This window comes from Manis pentadactyla, chromosome 14 (genome assembly GCF_030020395.1).
Source record: "Manis pentadactyla isolate mManPen7 chromosome 14, mManPen7.hap1, whole genome shotgun sequence".
Taxonomy (NCBI): Eukaryota; Metazoa; Chordata; class Mammalia; order Pholidota; family Manidae; genus Manis; species Manis pentadactyla.
In genome coordinates this window covers 14966128-14982318 of record NC_080032.1, presented here as the reverse complement: position 1 = coordinate 14982318, position 16191 = coordinate 14966128, and the positions used below count along the sequence as shown (strand labels likewise).

General features: G+C 48.7%; 1 protein-coding gene and 1 long non-coding RNA gene across 3 annotated transcripts in view; one reads left to right on the top strand and one right to left on the bottom strand.

Moving 5' to 3' along the window:
• The first annotated feature begins 97 nt into the window (after nucleotides 1-97).
• On the top strand, nucleotides 98-6846 carry LOC130680885 (uncharacterized). The gene is made up of 2 exons (XR_008993910.1): nucleotides 98-718; nucleotides 6770-6846. It is a non-coding gene; the product is annotated as an uncharacterized LOC130680885 (long non-coding RNA).
• A 1992-nt stretch (nucleotides 6847-8838) lies between these two features.
• Nucleotides 8839-16191, bottom strand: part of GCN1 (GCN1 activator of EIF2AK4) — a 52698-nt gene continuing 45345 nt past the window's right edge. For both annotated transcript variants that reach the window (XM_036929440.2, XM_036929441.2), the window contains exons 52-58: nucleotides 14738-14931; nucleotides 14505-14619; nucleotides 12818-12914; nucleotides 12296-12444; nucleotides 11738-11845; nucleotides 10385-10603; nucleotides 8839-9613 (exon numbers count right to left, since the gene is read on the bottom strand). In XM_036929440.2, coding sequence (XP_036785335.2) covers nucleotides 9488-9613; nucleotides 10385-10603; nucleotides 11738-11845; nucleotides 12296-12444; nucleotides 12818-12914; nucleotides 14505-14619; nucleotides 14738-14931 — 1008 coding nt within the window. In that variant the 3' untranslated portion in view covers nucleotides 8839-9487. The remainder of the gene's footprint in view (nucleotides 9614-10384; nucleotides 10604-11737; nucleotides 11846-12295; nucleotides 12445-12817; nucleotides 12915-14504; nucleotides 14620-14737; nucleotides 14932-16191) is intronic.

Below are 16191 nucleotides of genomic sequence, written 5' to 3'. Positions count from 1 at the left end.
CCCGCCCGGCCACTGCGCAGGCGCAACGTCTGGCACCACCTCTGCGCAGTCGCAGCTGCGGCCAGCCGCGCCCTCTCCGCGCTCGCAGAGCGCGCATGCGCCTTGGCAGAGTCCCGCAGGTGTGAGCTTGCTTTCGTGGGTCTCTTAGGTGGACACCGCCGCCGCCGCCGCCCGCGGCCCTGAGGGCTTGGCATGCGGAGCTGCTGTGGAGCCTTAACTGAAAGAAGCCGAGAGTGCCGGAGAAGCACGGCCGTGACCCGGGACGGACTTGCTCCTTCATCTTCAAGAATCCCAAGCGCTGCGGAGAGGAAAAGACGCAGCAGTGACCGTGGAGGCGGGGCTTCAGCCGGGCCCCCGGTTTGTCGGCGCCGCGGACTCGGACACCCCCACGCCACCTTCCCGCTTCGACCCCCGCCCCCGGGGCGCCAGCTTTGGCCCCGCAGCATCTCGCGCCAGCGGACTGCACGCCGAGGCTGGTGGCTGCCGAGGTTTACAAGGCGGTGTCGCCAGCCAAAGCAGGTGTTAGGAGTGTGGCCTCGGTCATTCCGGGTCGAAGTCATATCCTAGCCGTGTGACCTCGTGAAGCCGGAGTTGCCTCCTTGGTAAACTAGGGAGGGTAGTCAGAGATTCATAGCCCCGGCCACCTTGACGCTGAGCCCGGGAGATGATGGACCCATTGTGTAAGATGCGCCCGGCGTCAGTTTCCCACTATATACAGGTAAACATCTCCAAATCGTGTGGTTAGGAAGACCTGGGCCACCAGTTAAGCGGTGTTTGGCTTATCATCAGCCCGTTTTTTCCAGTTGTAGAGTAAGTTCCCACCTATCCTAAAAAGAAGCTGCTCTTAACTGCCAGCCTCATTATAGAACTGCAGCGATGTTTCAAGTTCCTTTGTAAATTCCTCATATGCCCTGGCCCTTTCAAGTATCTGTTGGATATTTCTACTTGTTTTATCAACTTCCTTTTTTTCAATCTTGACTTCATAGAAAGTCAAGTATAATGGGTTTTTTTTGAAAAACAAGTACAGCTTGCCAAAAAGTACAAGTTACTTTTTTTCCTTGAGACCTGCTTCGCACACATCCTGATTAATACATTTGGTTCTTGGATACCTTAAAATGCTTAACAGATAGTTCTTGAATGAATGTACTTCAGTGAATGTGTGACTGTGCAAACTTAGGTGCATTGCCTTTTCTCTTTAATGTACTTGGACATTGTCATTTAACAGCTGTATGTTACAGTACTCCCATCATATGGTTGTACTATAATTTAACCGCTCTACTGTTGATAGGCATTAGTGTTGTTCATAATTTTTTGTTATTATAAACAGTGTTGCAGGGAAGATCCTTGAACAGCATATGGAGTGTCTGACTCAAGTTTTGAGTTGTTTTTCTAGGAGCTGAGAATCTGTGGTAATGTCAAAAGAACATGGGCTTGGAAACTAAAGGTACTAACTGGGAGAGGAGCTGCTCATGTGACCATTAAAAATGGCCCTTCTTGGTCTGGGAATGGTGAGCGGGATCCCCTCTGATTACGCAGTTTTAGGAATCGTAAGGGCTTAAGAAGGATGCCTCATTGTACCCACCAGGCAAGCACATTCAACTGAGACCAGGCAGTGAGGCAGAAGGTCATTGCAGGTCATGTCAACCTGCTCTATAGTCAGAGAGACTTTGGTTGAAATGCTAGCTTTGAAATCCTGGCTCCATACCTTAAAAGCTTGGGGACACTGGATATAAGTCACATCACAATATCTAAAAGCCCCATTTTCTGCACAGAATAGCTGTGATGATTAGAGATTTGTTTGTATATTACTTGCCACATATAAGCATGTAATAAACAGTAACTAAAGCAGTTAACCAAGGTTTTGCACTGACTCATTCATACTTTTGGCTATTTCTTATTGTAGACTCTAGCACACATTTCCAAGGCAGCTTCCTGATATCAGGTCTGTAGGGTACTTTGCAGAAGTAGAGCAGAACTGACCATTATGAAGACCAGATTCCTGACTTGCCTGTGTGTATCGTCTGGAAAGTAATAGGTATTAATTCCTTCAGTTATTCAGTAACTATTGAATGTATGCTTACTATTTATTACATGCCACAAATTATAGAATAGAGCTTTTTTTTCCTCCTGGAGCTGATAATCTCATCAGAGATAAGTCATACTCATGAAGAATTAAAAATAACAATAGATAAATAAGATAGGTAGGAAATAAGCAGCCTAGACTTCAGAGACAGAAAGCTATCACTTTTAGCTAAAATGAGAAGTGATCTCATCATAAAGATTTCATGATGGAATCAGAATTTAGCCTTGAATGGTGGGTGTATTTAGACAGTCACTGTCATAGCCTCAGAGGATCAAGTTTGGCTTTAAGGGGGAATTCCCTAGAAGCCAGGCTTTGTGCCTGGCTTCCCCAAAATGAAACTCTTGAGCACATTTCCTCTAGAAACATTGTTTTACACTTATTTAAGCTACAATTCAATGGCTGGGGCTATTATGGTTGGTAGATGGAAACTGTGCATACACAAATAGAAACTATTGTGACCAGAGGTGGTACAGTATGTACCTGATGGGAAGCTTCGCTCAGAGGAGCTTTTGCAAAACCACCTGTTTGTACATTAGAAACTACAATGGGAAGGCACTAGAAGTTTTTGAGCAGAGGAGCAGTATCAAAATATTTTAGGGAAATAATCTGAGACAGGCATGCAGGATGAATTTTCAACTGCTTCAGTTTTAAAGGCAGCTACTGCTAAAGCCCAGGTGTGAGGTAATGGCAGGAAGGAACAGATGCAAAAGACTCTATGCAAATCATATCAACCAAACACTGCAGCATTTTTTTTTTAAATCACACAAATTTACATAGCAACTGGATTCATTCACTAATTCAGTAAATGTTTTTGTGCCTCCTATGTGCCAGGCACTATGCTGGGCACCAAGGATATAAAATGAGGAAAACAAAGCCCCATCCTCATGGAGCTGACAGTACAATAGGGGAAGACCGTCATTCATTCCTTCAAATATCTGAGGGCTTACTGTGTGCCAGGCACTGATGCAGGAGCTGTAAATTTAATAGTAAATAAAACTGTAGATCCCTACTTCATGGAGCTTACATTCTGGTAGAGAATACCAACCAACACAGATGTGTCTACAGAGAAAAATGCAGGAGAGTAAGGAGGCCATGAGTGGGCAGAGGTTTGCGGGAACAGGGACACCATGGAGGAGGTGGATATGTGTTCTTCATTCAAGAAAAGTAAAAGAGAATGGTTGGTGGTGAGGACACTGGGGTCAAGTGAAGTACTTTGCAGGACAGTGGAGGTAGAGGATTAGCAGCCAGTGAACAGTAAGGGTTGAAGATGGGTTAAAGGCACTTTGAAGAATTTAACTGGCAAAGAAGTGAGATCAGGAAGTGAGGAGGCTAGGAGGGGAAAGGAGGGAACCTCAAGCCTGAGACCATGAAAACAGCCGCGGTGTCTCACTGGGAGCAGTAAGAGGGGAAGATCAGTCCAGCAGAGGTCTGCAGGGACCTGTGAAGTCCAGGCCTCAGATGGACCAGTGGATTCTCACATTGCTGAAATAGGCAGTGAAGGAGGAGCACATGCTGCAACCATGCAAGGTAGACAGGGTGATAAATGAGAATTTAGAGAGGGCAGGTAGACTGAATGTCGGGCTTTAAATGAAGAGCCAAGATGGGGCACTACCTACATGCTAGTCCAAGGGGGAGGGAATAAAGGAAATTTCATGTGACCTCTTCGTTTAATAGAACTGGAAATTAGCTCCCTTTCCTTCGTATCTGCATGCCTGATGCCATACCTGGAGCTTTGGTGGTGACCTTGCCCTGTCCTTAGATAGCCCTCCAAATCAAGTGAACATTTAAGTTCACTGGGATCCCATGCTGGGATTCTCTAGGATCTAGCGCATGGTCGCTTGATGTCTACTGAATTAAAGTAAAGCCGTAAAAATATAAAGTGAAGCCACACATAGAATTTAAAGAGTTAGAATGAACATCAGAAATAATTTACAGTTGACCCTTGAACAATGCAGGTATTAGGGGCACTGACCCCCCCAGCCTCCCACGCAGTGAAAATCTGAATGTAACTTTGACTCCCCAAAAACTTTACTTATAACCTACTGTTGACTGGAAGCCTTACTGATTATAAAGTCAATTAACACATATTTTGATAATTATATGTATTGTATACTATATTCATAGTTAGCAAAAATGTTTTTTCAAGTGGTTGCAAATCTCCCAAGTTTCCAGTATACTTATTGAAAACAATCCATATATCAGTGGACCTGTGCATTTCAAACCCATGTTGCTCATAAATCAACTGCAGTTGATCCTCTTGAGTTTGTTTTCTGTGGGGTGTGGGACAAATCTGGGGTCTCTCACTGTAACTCAGCTTCAACTCCCACCCTCCCGCCAAACCCTTCAGTAGGATTTTTCTCTCCCCTCTTTAGATCAGATCAGTAGTTTTCAAAGTGTGGTCCCTGAGGCTCAGTCACATCCTTACCAAGAGGTTATTTGCCTTTCCCACCATCACCTGCTTAGGAGTGTACGCGTTTTCCAGAGCCTACACAATGTGATACTGCAGGAGACTGAATGCAGAAGCAGTCATGAGAACGCAGACATTAAAGAAATTTGCCAAAGTGTAAAGCTATGCCGCCACTCTCCTCACTAAAGTGGCTTTTATTTTGGAAAACTTGAATTTGTTCTGGTTTTTTACACTAACGTAGTGGACTTGTTCTTTTTAAATGAGTAAATAAAAGTGTTTAAGTTGGCCCTTCTGATGTCTAAGACAGCACCATCAATAGGTAAAATGCATATAAGCAGGACCCCTGGGGGGGCTGTCCATAAATTCTCCAAGTGTAAAAGGATCCTGAGGCCAAAATGTTTGAGAAATGCTGGGTTCAATACTGCTGCAGCTCACCTTCCCAGTGCCGATTTTATGGGTGTGTAAGCAGTAAGAAGGACCTAATGTAGCTCATGACCAGGCTGCCATCTCACCAAGAGACCCTCCCAGAACAGCATTAGAAAGTGACTGCTGCACTCATGTGGGCACTCGGCCCAGTCTCACCAGAAATCCCTCTGACGGAATCATCTTGGGCCAGTTTTTCCAGTTTCCTTTGCTAACATCAACACTAACAACCCTTGCAGCAGGCAGGCTGCAGGGAACCCTAACAGAACTGGGTAGGGGTGGTGGCAGGGAGCAGCTCAGAACCACCCAGAGAATTAATTGGTCTCCACCCCTTCCGAAAACAGACCAGTCATTCCAAAGAGCCACACACCAAGAGCTTGCCTAGTTTCTCTTTTTCACCTTCCAAATTACTTTTATAGACTGGCCCTGGGGCATGGTAACCAGAGTATCAAGAAATATGGGTCTTTCCCAGTTCTGTGGCCAACTGGCTTGTGAACTTAGAGACACTCCTTTCCATCTGTACCTCAACACTCCCTCCCCCTGAAATGACAACCACCCCTCCTGGCCTCCCCACGAGTGTGTCAGGAGTGTGTGAGAAGTGCTGCTGGGACAAAGGTGATAAATGCTTCCTGCCCGGGCACATGTCACAATCTTCTATCAGGTGTTTTAGATACTCAATCACAGTAACCATCATTCCTCAAAGAAATTGGATTTTAACTTAGTAGGTTCTCAAACTAGGGGCTCAAAGTTAACACATCTGCAAATTATGGGTCCAGCTCCTGAATCTGAGCTCACTGCACTGGTGACTGGCCGTAGGTGGTCACGGGCACCTCCCGATGACACCTCATTTCCTCACACCAGCCCTGTCATCAAATGAGCACATCCTATGTGCCCAGCCTTGTGCACCATGCTCTCATTCACTCAACAGGCCCAGTGGTAAATTTGTCACTGTACAGATGAGGACATGTGGGCTCAGAGAAGTTAACATGTGCCAGGTCACCTAGCTGATATTAATACAGTAAGGTTAAGGTTCACACCCGCCTCAGATGTCTGCGTGGCTCCCAGTGGGTAAAACTGCAGTATTTCCAGAATCTCTCTTGCCTGATCTTAGTTCATCTCCATATCAATAGGTGTTTCCAGGGGGTGGAGAAAAGTACATCTCCATATCAATAGGTAATTACTAGGGCAAGCAAGGCAGTATGTGGACAGGAGAGGTTGGGTGGGGTCCCTTCTACAGCCAGGTCGTGAGACAGGAGAGAAGTGGACTACTGCTTGTAAGCAGTAAATGGATTTCTCCTACTTTATTTCTCCCCTTGACTGATTTCAGTTTCAAATGTATTTTGCCCCGGGAATTCCCCCCCAAGAGTTACACTCTCCCATAGTATGCTACACCAGGACTTTAAAGTGGTATCCTTAAAATTTCCTTAAAAACATCTTAGAAACCTAGACTGTGAAGATACGCTGGTTCCTGTTTTCCCCTATTGTTCTAATTTAGAAAAGCCTAAAGCAATTTAAGACACGTCCACACAGAACCATACTTACAAACATTCCCAACTGCCAGTCTTGTTTTCAAAATCTTTCAAATAATGTCTCCAAATTCCTAAAAATGAAGCAGCAAAGTTCCTGCAGGCCCACTGCCCTGTGCCAAGCTCTCCAGCACCACGGCAGAGGGCCAAAGGGAGATTACCTGCAGGTGAGGCTCCTAAAAGGGTTGTGAGCCATATCACTCACCCACACCTTCAAATAACCTTGATGCCCATGACTGCAGAGGCTCCAGTTGGCCAAAGGGTTGAGAATGCTCATTTTGTTCTCCGTGAACTAGCTTTAAAGCACATCATTTTGTCATTGCCTTTCAGACACACAGAAAAGGGGAGTCAACTTCTCTCTGAAGGATCACTGGAAGTCTTACAAGAATAAATATCTTTTCTGAAGACCTTCCTAGCAAGTGTCCTGTAAATGGGGGGAGGTACTGGCTAGCCCACAAAGCAGCTGGGTAGGGCCCAGGGCCAGGCATCTGGAACCCCACAGCCATGTCCCGTTGCCTGTGTGTGTAGGGACGAGACAGGTCTGGAGGCACTGCTCTAAAGAATGAAAAATGCTTGTGCCAAACTGCCAGCAAGTAGAAGAGAAAGCCAAAGCATATGAATTCTGGTGATAAGACTGCTATTTTCCAGCCACAGGGCCCTGTGCAAGTACCTCCACTGTGCCTCAGTTTCCTCCTCTGGGAACCAGTACCAACAAGAGAACCTGCTTCATAGATTGGGAGGACTAAATTTTAAAAATGCTAAATGCAATCTGCCACAGTTACTATTAATCCCTAAACAAGAGAGTTTTAGAGCTTCCATTCCTAATTTCTCATTTTAGACCAAAAAACTGGCCCAGAGAGGTTGTATGACTTGCCAAGGCTGAACAGCTCTACCAACCACTGGGACAAATTGCTCTGCCTCTCTGCTGCTGAGTTCCATCCTCCAGGGTGGTCGGTCCAGCTGGAAGCTGTTTTCAGGATTGCTATAGCCCTGACTGCCAAGGTCATGGAGCCTGTTCCCCTGTCATGTCTGACTGCCTTCCAAGGAGCTCACACCCTCCTTCCACACTCGGGGACTGCAATTCCTCAAGCTCTGGGAGCCTTTGAGTAATCTCCATCTGTGAATCAACCTTCATCCATCTATCCTCAACAGAGATCTCCTCCTCCTCCTCCTCCTCCGGTTTCTGGAGCTAGAACCTGGTATTTTTCCCTGAGTTCTGCTTACTGAGTGTCTTCTGTCTCTAAGTACCTCAGGTTCCCCAGCCCATCACGACTCCCACCCCAATTTCAGACTGAGGACTGAACACCTGCGACACTCACAAGCAACTACTCTGAGGTCCTAAAGGAAACTAAACACACCTCAGGGGCTTACCAAAAGCTTCAGCTCAGGACCCCTCACACAGAAATTTCACCTGCCTCGCCATGTCTAACTGGCAGAAGTGACAACATATGCAGACCAGATTGCTGGACATATGCTCCAGGAAGCTGGGAGGACACCGATGGCCATCTGAATCCCAGGAGCAAGAAGCAGTTACCATGGCTACCCAAAGGTGGAACCATTGGCTGCCTCGCCTGTGGGTACCAACTTGGCTGACCTCTCAAGGTGCCCCCCAGCCCTGGGATTCTACAGTTACATTAAGCCAGCTGAGGCCATGTCTGCTGCAAGGAAATAGGAAGTCCTTTGACCTAGAATGCTCAAGCACAGAAAGTGAGGATTTCATCAGGAGCATCTTAAAGAGTCACCTTCTCTTAGTCATCAAAGTGCTGAGTCACAGGGCTCCTCTCTACCTCTGCTGCATGATTAATAAGCAAAGCCTTGCTTGTTTTGGTCTAGCATGCTAGACCTTTTACAAAGTTAGTTCCCTACTACCATATTTGATTTTTTACCCTTTTACTGCTGCGAACAATAATTTTCCTAGAGGCTTATTCTGTACTGTGGCCAGGAAAACAGCTCAGAAAAACTTGCGTCACTGGGCCCAGAGAGGCGTGCTCCATATGACAGGACGCGTGGATCACGAGCCTTCTAAGAAACAAGAGGAAGGAAGTCATTCATAAAGGAGGGAGATGCTGAATGGCAACTCTGGTTTCCTCTGGCAAGTCCCCCAACTACAGGAATGTGGTTCTTTCTTACTCCACAGAGAGGGACAGATTTCTCTTTAAGACCTAACTGCCAGAAGCAGCTCCCTACCTTTCTTCTAGAGTCAGGACAAAGCAAGGAAGTGGCTAATTTGAACCCTGCATTCTCCATACCAGGTAACAATGCAGGCCTGGCTACACACCTCCTGAGATCTGACCTCCAGACACATAAGCCTAGATACCTACAAGACTTCCGAGAGCAGGAGAGAGACGCCCAGAAATCAGGGTGCCGCCAATGATTACGAAAACAGTTGCAAGCCTTGCCTCGTTCCTGATGCTGGAAGGTTCATGTTTAATGGATGTTTGGAGATGTTTTAAAATCTGCTTATATCAAGATTAAATCAAAGCCTTTATTAAACATTCCTCCTTCAAACAGCCTGCATTTAAGCCTATACCCCTCCCGCACTGGGGAACTGCCAGGGCTGCACGAGTATCATTTACACCTGACTGGGGTCAGATCACATCAGGCCACACAACACGGCAAAGCCACGCCAAGACACCCGACACTGGGCAGATGTCACAGTTCTGTGCCCCACTCAGCATCTAGGCAAAAGGCTGGCAGCACTGGCTCAGGAAGAGAGTTCCAGCACAGGAGAAGAGAAGCAGAAGTCTGAGCCTGCTAGTTCCAGACCCAGCCATGCTGAGCCAAATAACCAGCTCTTGGGTGAGGCTCACACCTGTGCCTTTTCTTCTCTCCTCCAAAGAAAAGGGTGAGAAGTGGAGGAGGCAATTTTCAGTTGTGTGTGGGTTTGATTTAAGGCTTTGGCTGTGGTCTGTTGATATATTAAAATACTGTCTGGGAACGCCATCTCTTAAGCTCCCCATTAGAACAAATGTATTTTCAAAAATGAAAATACTGAGCAAAGAGGCTGAGGTCAAATGCTGACACAGGGCCCAGTGGCAGGGCCTGGCCTCAGGTCAGAATGGTATCGTCCACCTGCTCTGCTGAGTCAGCCTGGCTGGCCAGTTTCTTCAGGGACCTTCGGTTGCACTCGTTTAGCACCTCCAAGCTGGCCCCATCCAGGATCTTGCAGAGGGACTGTGGGGAAGATGGAAATGAGGAGACGTAGTCAGAAAATACTGCTTCAGATTTCTCCCATCAAAGGCAAAACAAATGTTGGCCTCAACTAGAATCACCAAGGTAGAATCTGACAAAATAAGGGACTCAGATGGGTCCAAGGAAAGCCAAGAAAACCACTCTTTGTGCTTATCATGTGAGGAGGTATAGTGGTGGTTAGCGTTTTCAGGGCTTTAAAGGTCACTTAAGGGTCGGGGACTGAGTGTACAGGGTCTGGGCTTCACTGGGCAGCCTACAAGGATCTTAAAAGTGTGGGTGCCACATGAGATTTTATTTAAAGAAAGGGACTTGGCATTACGATTAGCATGTATAGTGTTGTGGGGGGGCATGGGGAGGGATGTGCAACACAGAGAAGACAGGTGGTGATTATACAGCATCTTGCTACGCTGATGGACAGTGACTGTAGTGGGGTGTGGGGGAACTTGGTGAGGGGGGAGCCTGGTAAACATAGTGTTCTTTATGTAATTGTAGATTAATGATAGCAAAAATAAAAATAAATTAAAATAAATAAAAAAAAAAAAAGAAAGGGGCTTGGTGCTGAAAGACATCTGCACGCCACAGGAACAGAAGAATGTGTTTTTAGGCACTAGCCCAGTTTTCCCCTTGACACTCAGCACACCAAGTATCAAGAGTAAGAAGAGTATGAAGCTTAAATACTGTTGTGCGGAAGACGACCTGCATAACATATGCCCACAGTATGCCTTGGGAGACACGCCAGTCCTGGGCTCCCACCTGAAACATCTCTTCACCCTGCCTCATCTTGAGGAGGTTAACAATCGCCTGGTCGCTGTAGGCCCTTACGACAGTGTTTTTATCCTTAGTATTGTCAAGAAGAGCCTTCAGGATGGGTTTGATGGCCTGGGGGTCCAGAGGAGGCAGCGGGTCCTTGTTTGCCCACCATATCATCTTCTCAGCCACCAGCCTGACGTCACTGGATGGGTTCTGCAGACACTACAAAGGAGAACACAGGCTTTTAGTCAGGTATATCCAGTCTGTCTCTCAAAGAAGCCCACATTTCCACCTGGACACTCTCTCCTCATCATGAAAACTGACCCCGCTGCTCCCTTCTGGTGCCTTCTCTCCCTGATAGGGTGTGACTCGGCCATCTCCCTTTCCCCCTCATCTCGTGCCACTCTCCCCTCTGCTCACTACTCTTGCCCACACGGGGCTTTCACTTCCTCAACCACACCATGCTCCTTCCTGCCTCGCACCTCCGCACCGGCCGGCACCACTGCCTGCGGCGAGCTGGCCCCAGGGCCTCACGTGGTTGGTCCCTTCTCACCCTTGGGTCTCAGCTCAAATGTCAGCCGTCAGCCTTCAGAGCTCTCCCCTAACAACACTATCTAAATTAGGGCCCTCCCCACAGGCTTTTGGTGTATCTCTCACTCCAGAGACTGTGTGGGCCCTATTCACAACCACACTTTCAGGGTCCAGCCCAGCCGGATGCACCAAGGCTCCTTAGGAAAGAAAGGCTATTGAGTGGCTACGTATAGCACGGTGCTGCACACAGGTCCAACCCAGACAGGGCCCTGGAAGCTCCCAGCAGGGCTCTGGACCCTCTGGAACCTCAGCAGCACTAACAATCTCCTGAGAGGTTCGAAAGGCACAGTCTCAGGCTCGGCCCCATCTCTGAAAATGCAGGTTCTAGTTCTAAGTTGGGTGCACAATTGTATTTGAGAAGTATGTTTCATCACGTACGTGGTAGGCCCCACTGCCTGGCTCCCCTGCTTTCCTCACAGGCACCACAATAACCATACTTCTAAGTGCCCTGCCAGCTAAAGGAAGGCAGGGAAGGGAAGCTTAAGATTTGAACCCAGGTCTGTCCAAAATTTTACAAAATCAAGGTGCCTAGAAAGAATACCCAAAAAATAGTGGATCTTAACTTGATTTGGGGTCACAGGTCTATTTGAGAACCTGACAAGAAGTTGGGTACAGAGAAAACTGCACACAGACCCAGTCTGTGTTCCCTCCCCAAGGGGTCAAGGTGTCCCACAGGCCAGCAGTGGGGAACTCCCAGAACACAGCCAGTCTGCCAGCCCACTACCAGGGTGCTTTGGCCCTAGGTCCTTCTCACAAGCCACTCACCTTAATGAACAGGCTGGAGAGTTTGGCTGGCAACTGCCCTCCTCCTGTCTCAATGTGGTGCTTCATCAGGAAGCCCATGCCCCGGACCCCACTCACCGCAATGGGGATCTGTGGGGAGAGGAGTACGCTAGACAGGACGGCACCCTCCTCCTCCCTCAGAGAGGGGGCGCTGGGCACAGTCCCATCCCTAGGAATCTGGGGAACCCTGGCTCTTCACCTCTAGCCCACCCCCCACTACTTCACATCAAGACTCCCCAAAAGGCTGTCCTGGCTGTGAGGTAGACAAAGTCTACATCACTGGTTCCAGCAACGACCTAGAAAAACCTCTAGATGCTCCCACAGAACTCCTCACTGCTTAAATGTTGAAACTGGGGCCCAGGGAGATCAAGCACCAGTCTGAGGGTACAGCAAGTTAGTGGCAAAGGTGAACTTCAGACCCAGGCCTCTTACTAGGCAGTGGACGGACAGTGCCACACTGTATCAGCAAGTGTATGGCGGTGGAGCTTGGGCTGGGGGGTGGGGGTGGGGAGGGCTGGTCAGGCTGCCCTGAAGCCTTACCCTGTCTGCCGTGGCATTGCTGAGGATCATGTCCTGCACCTCACTGCTGCATCTGCCTGCACAGAGTCTGCTGGGAGTCACATTCACAGCCACGGAGAGTGCCATGCTCCGCCCATGCCGAACCATCCAGTCAATGCCGGACACATCCGCTGGGTGAAAGGCCACAAATGAGGCCAACCCGCATGTTATGAGTGTGCCCACCACCATGCAGCCCCTGGGACCACTCCTCCTCCCACCAAGACTAGCATGCCACCTCAGGCCCTGGTGTCCACACTGTACATGGACCTCCCTGCGCACCGTGACATGCTAAGGAGAGCTCTCACACACTGCTTCTGACTTGTAGCTGTGTTCTTGAAGCAGAGACACTCAGGATTACAGGACCACTGGAAGCTCCATTTTGTTTTAACAACTGGATTCCCAAGAAGAGGGAGTCTGAGGGCAAAGGGACACAGGCGCCCGCGGTGCTCCCCCAGGGCTGAGTGGCCCCACAGGGACAGTCCCCAGGGTACAGAGGAGCCCTACCCAGCAGGCTCTGTTGAAGAACAGTGCTGAGCTCCTCTTCAGTCAGAAAGGCACACAGCTCCCCCAGACAGCCGGCCGCAGAGATGCGCGTGTTGTCCTAATGGAGCAGATGGGAGTGAGAGCTTGGTGCAACCCACACGGCCCGCTGCCGGGCAACCAGGACCAGAGACTGGGGCAGGGCGGAGGGCTGGGAGGAAGGCAGAACAGAGCAACTGGGCCTCTAGGGCCCCTCCTACTCCAGGCAGTGTGCTCCCGGACCCAACAGGGCTGCCCTTCACTGTGAGCTGCTGGGCGCAGGATGAAAAACTACATGCCTAGCACTTCACTTAATTATAGAAGAAAGAGTCCAGTGTGTGCACATGATAATCATCAAGCCAACAGCAGTAATAACCACATTTACATAGCACCTTTCTTCTCAGAAAGCCTGCATGCTTTACATTGAGAATCTCAGCTACCATCAACAGCCCTGCGAGGCAGGGCAGGCACAGAGGAAAAGTTCTGCCATGGGCACTGGGAAGTCAGCTACACAGCCACTCTGCGACCCCTTCTCCCCACAAATCTGGTGACATTTTGTATCCAGAGCTACTCCCTCTATCACTCCACTGTGATCGGAGCACTCTGGGGCTCTGGGCTCCAAGTAGAAGCCCCGGTGTCAAACAAGGTTATAGCTAGCTCTCTCTGACACCCATTCTCTCCAACTGGACCTATTTTAAGTGCCATTGTGGTAAAATGCAAACTAGCTTAACTATTAACTTTTGCTTGCACTGGGCGTGATGGCCTGTAAAAACCCTGACAGACTGTGACCAAAAGAAGACAGTCTCCCATCTGTGCCCCCAGAGAAGGCCAGGCTTTAGTTGGAGAGCAGGCGGCTGGGCCATAGGCTTAGGAAGCCGTGTCAAGCGCAAGCAGCAATGCTGAGTCCGGCGCATGGGCATACAACAAAGTGTAAAACCATGCTAGCTCAAAGGCCTCTCTCCAGAGATCAGCCCCACAAATACGAAATCAGGCCACACAACAGAGGGCTGCCTGTCAAAGGCGAAAGAAAAAATTGTTAGCCACAGGCTTAACTCCCTACTGGACCCACCACAGCACTGGGCCACCAATGGGTGCTTAACAAATGCTGCCAGGCAGGTGATGAAGGGCTACCATGATGGCAGTGGGCCAGAACAGAACTGCAGTCACAGGGCTCAGATTCTGCCTTTGACACTGCTGCTCCCTACGGGGCGGCCCCAGGCAAGTCCCGCCCTGGCATACAGTGCTAAGCCCTCCCACCTGGACAGACACCAGCCACTGTTTCTTGAGCCCTGCTTTATTCACCTCTGGGCTAGGTCCTTCTCTCAGCAAATGCTTTCTGGCCCCATAAATGAATCTCTTCATTTTGCAAAGGGGGAAATGAGGAGCAGAGGGAGAATGAGAATGTGACTTGTTAAAGATCAGAGAGCAAATTATTAAGAGATCTGGAGCTTTAAAAACCTTACTTTCCTTATCTATAAAACAGAATAATCAATATCAGTGCTACCTGCCTTGTCTCGCTCACAACCAAACCACAACCCTAAGCAAGGAATGACTATTACTGACTGCTGGCAGCAGTACCAATTTCACCTAGCACAAAGGAGACACACCAATGGAAGAAAAGAGAAGGGAAACCCATCCAGCCCACCAGCCCACCATCCACCTGCAGCTGTACCTCGTCATGTCCCAGCATGCTCAGCAGCAGCGAGACAATGTTTTTCCGGATGACAGCGTCCACTTTGGCCCCTGCTCCCTGGATCACAAACCTCAGGGCCTGCAGCATGGTGTCCCTATAGAACCAATGCAGCCAACTTAAAATCTGGCTCTCCTTCACCACTGCTCCTGCCCACACAAGCCTGGGGCAGCTTCTGCACTCGCGGCCACAGCGCTCCCCTGGCAGCACCTCACCTGACACCTGGGTCCTCCATGACCCGGATTCCATTAAGCAGTTCTGTGAAGAGGGGATCCACCTTGATGTGGATAGAAATGAGCTTCCCCAGCGCATCAGCGGCCTTCAAACGCACCCCCCGGTTGGAGTCCTGCAGGGCTTTGGTGAAAGTGGTCTGCAGCTGAGGCAGGAAGGGCTTCAGGGCAATCCCAACCTGTGTGAGAAATCCACACCCCAGAGCACAGCTGAGGTGGAGTCCAGGCACAGGAGCCAACAATCACAGGCCGCCACGAGCTGCCCCAGCACACACAGGCCAGGAGAGCCCAGCACAGAAGGTTCCGCTCAGCCTCCTCTTCTAGTTCCGCCCCCTCCCAGCACTGTGGAGAGGAAAATGATCACCACCACCACTGAGGGAGCCATCAGCCAGCTTTGTGGAGACATGGACAGGTGACTTGAAACCCCCACCTCTGAATACATTAAAAAGTGGCAGGCAGCTGTGAACACTACTGAGGTGCTGCTCCAGCACCCAGACAGGGCAACAGGCCAGGTGTGTAAAGGCGGGCACCGTCCACCAAGCAACTGATGCATGGCTGATCACCCAACAATCCTATGAAACCAGTGACCTCAGAAAGTCAGCCCTGTACATGTGTGCCACCCTCTCATTAATGAGCCAGCCTACACTGACTGTAGAGAGAAAAACAAGTATCCTTGCGATAAAGCACAGGTGGTCCCAAGACTGAAGATTTACTGCAGCTGAATGGTAAAATGGAAGTAGTTGTTTGGAGGTCGGGAAATACTGGGGCCAGGGCCTTGCAGGCTGCTGGGAGGGACACCACAGAGGGAAACCAGTGATTCTGAGGTGGGACCATCTGCCCATGGGTGACATCTGACTCAAGGCCTGAGGGACATAGTCTGTGAGGGAAAGGCTTCTCTTGCAGAGTTACAGAAACACCACAGAACACAAGGGGAAGATACTTAATTTTAAAAAAAGACTCCATTTTCTACAGAATGAGGCTGACGCTCACAAGCCCATGTTTTAGCTAGAAAGTCGCTACCCACACCTTTCTTCCAAAAGGAAAAAAAAAGCTACAAAACTTCAAACTTGTTTTTGTTTCCGAACCTCTTAAGAATACAATTTTTTTTTTTTTTTTTTACAAATCTTGGTTTGTTTGTACTTTTTTAAACCTAAAGGGCTTAATTATTGCTCCATAAAACATCAGAAATAGTCAATATGCTGGATCTTTGCTTCTTACCCTTTTGGCAAAAACTGAGGCTATTCCAGCTGCTCTCAGACTTCCTTTTCATTCTCTCATCAGGGTTTTACATCTCTCTTTATGAAGCAGCAATAAAGAATGGAAGGGTACTTAAACAATGTTTTAATTGTATTTAGGTGGCCCTGGATTTTTTCCCTTTGAACCAGTACTTCTTCAAAAGAACAGCAATGTGTCTTAGTACTTAGGATGTGTCAGGCAGT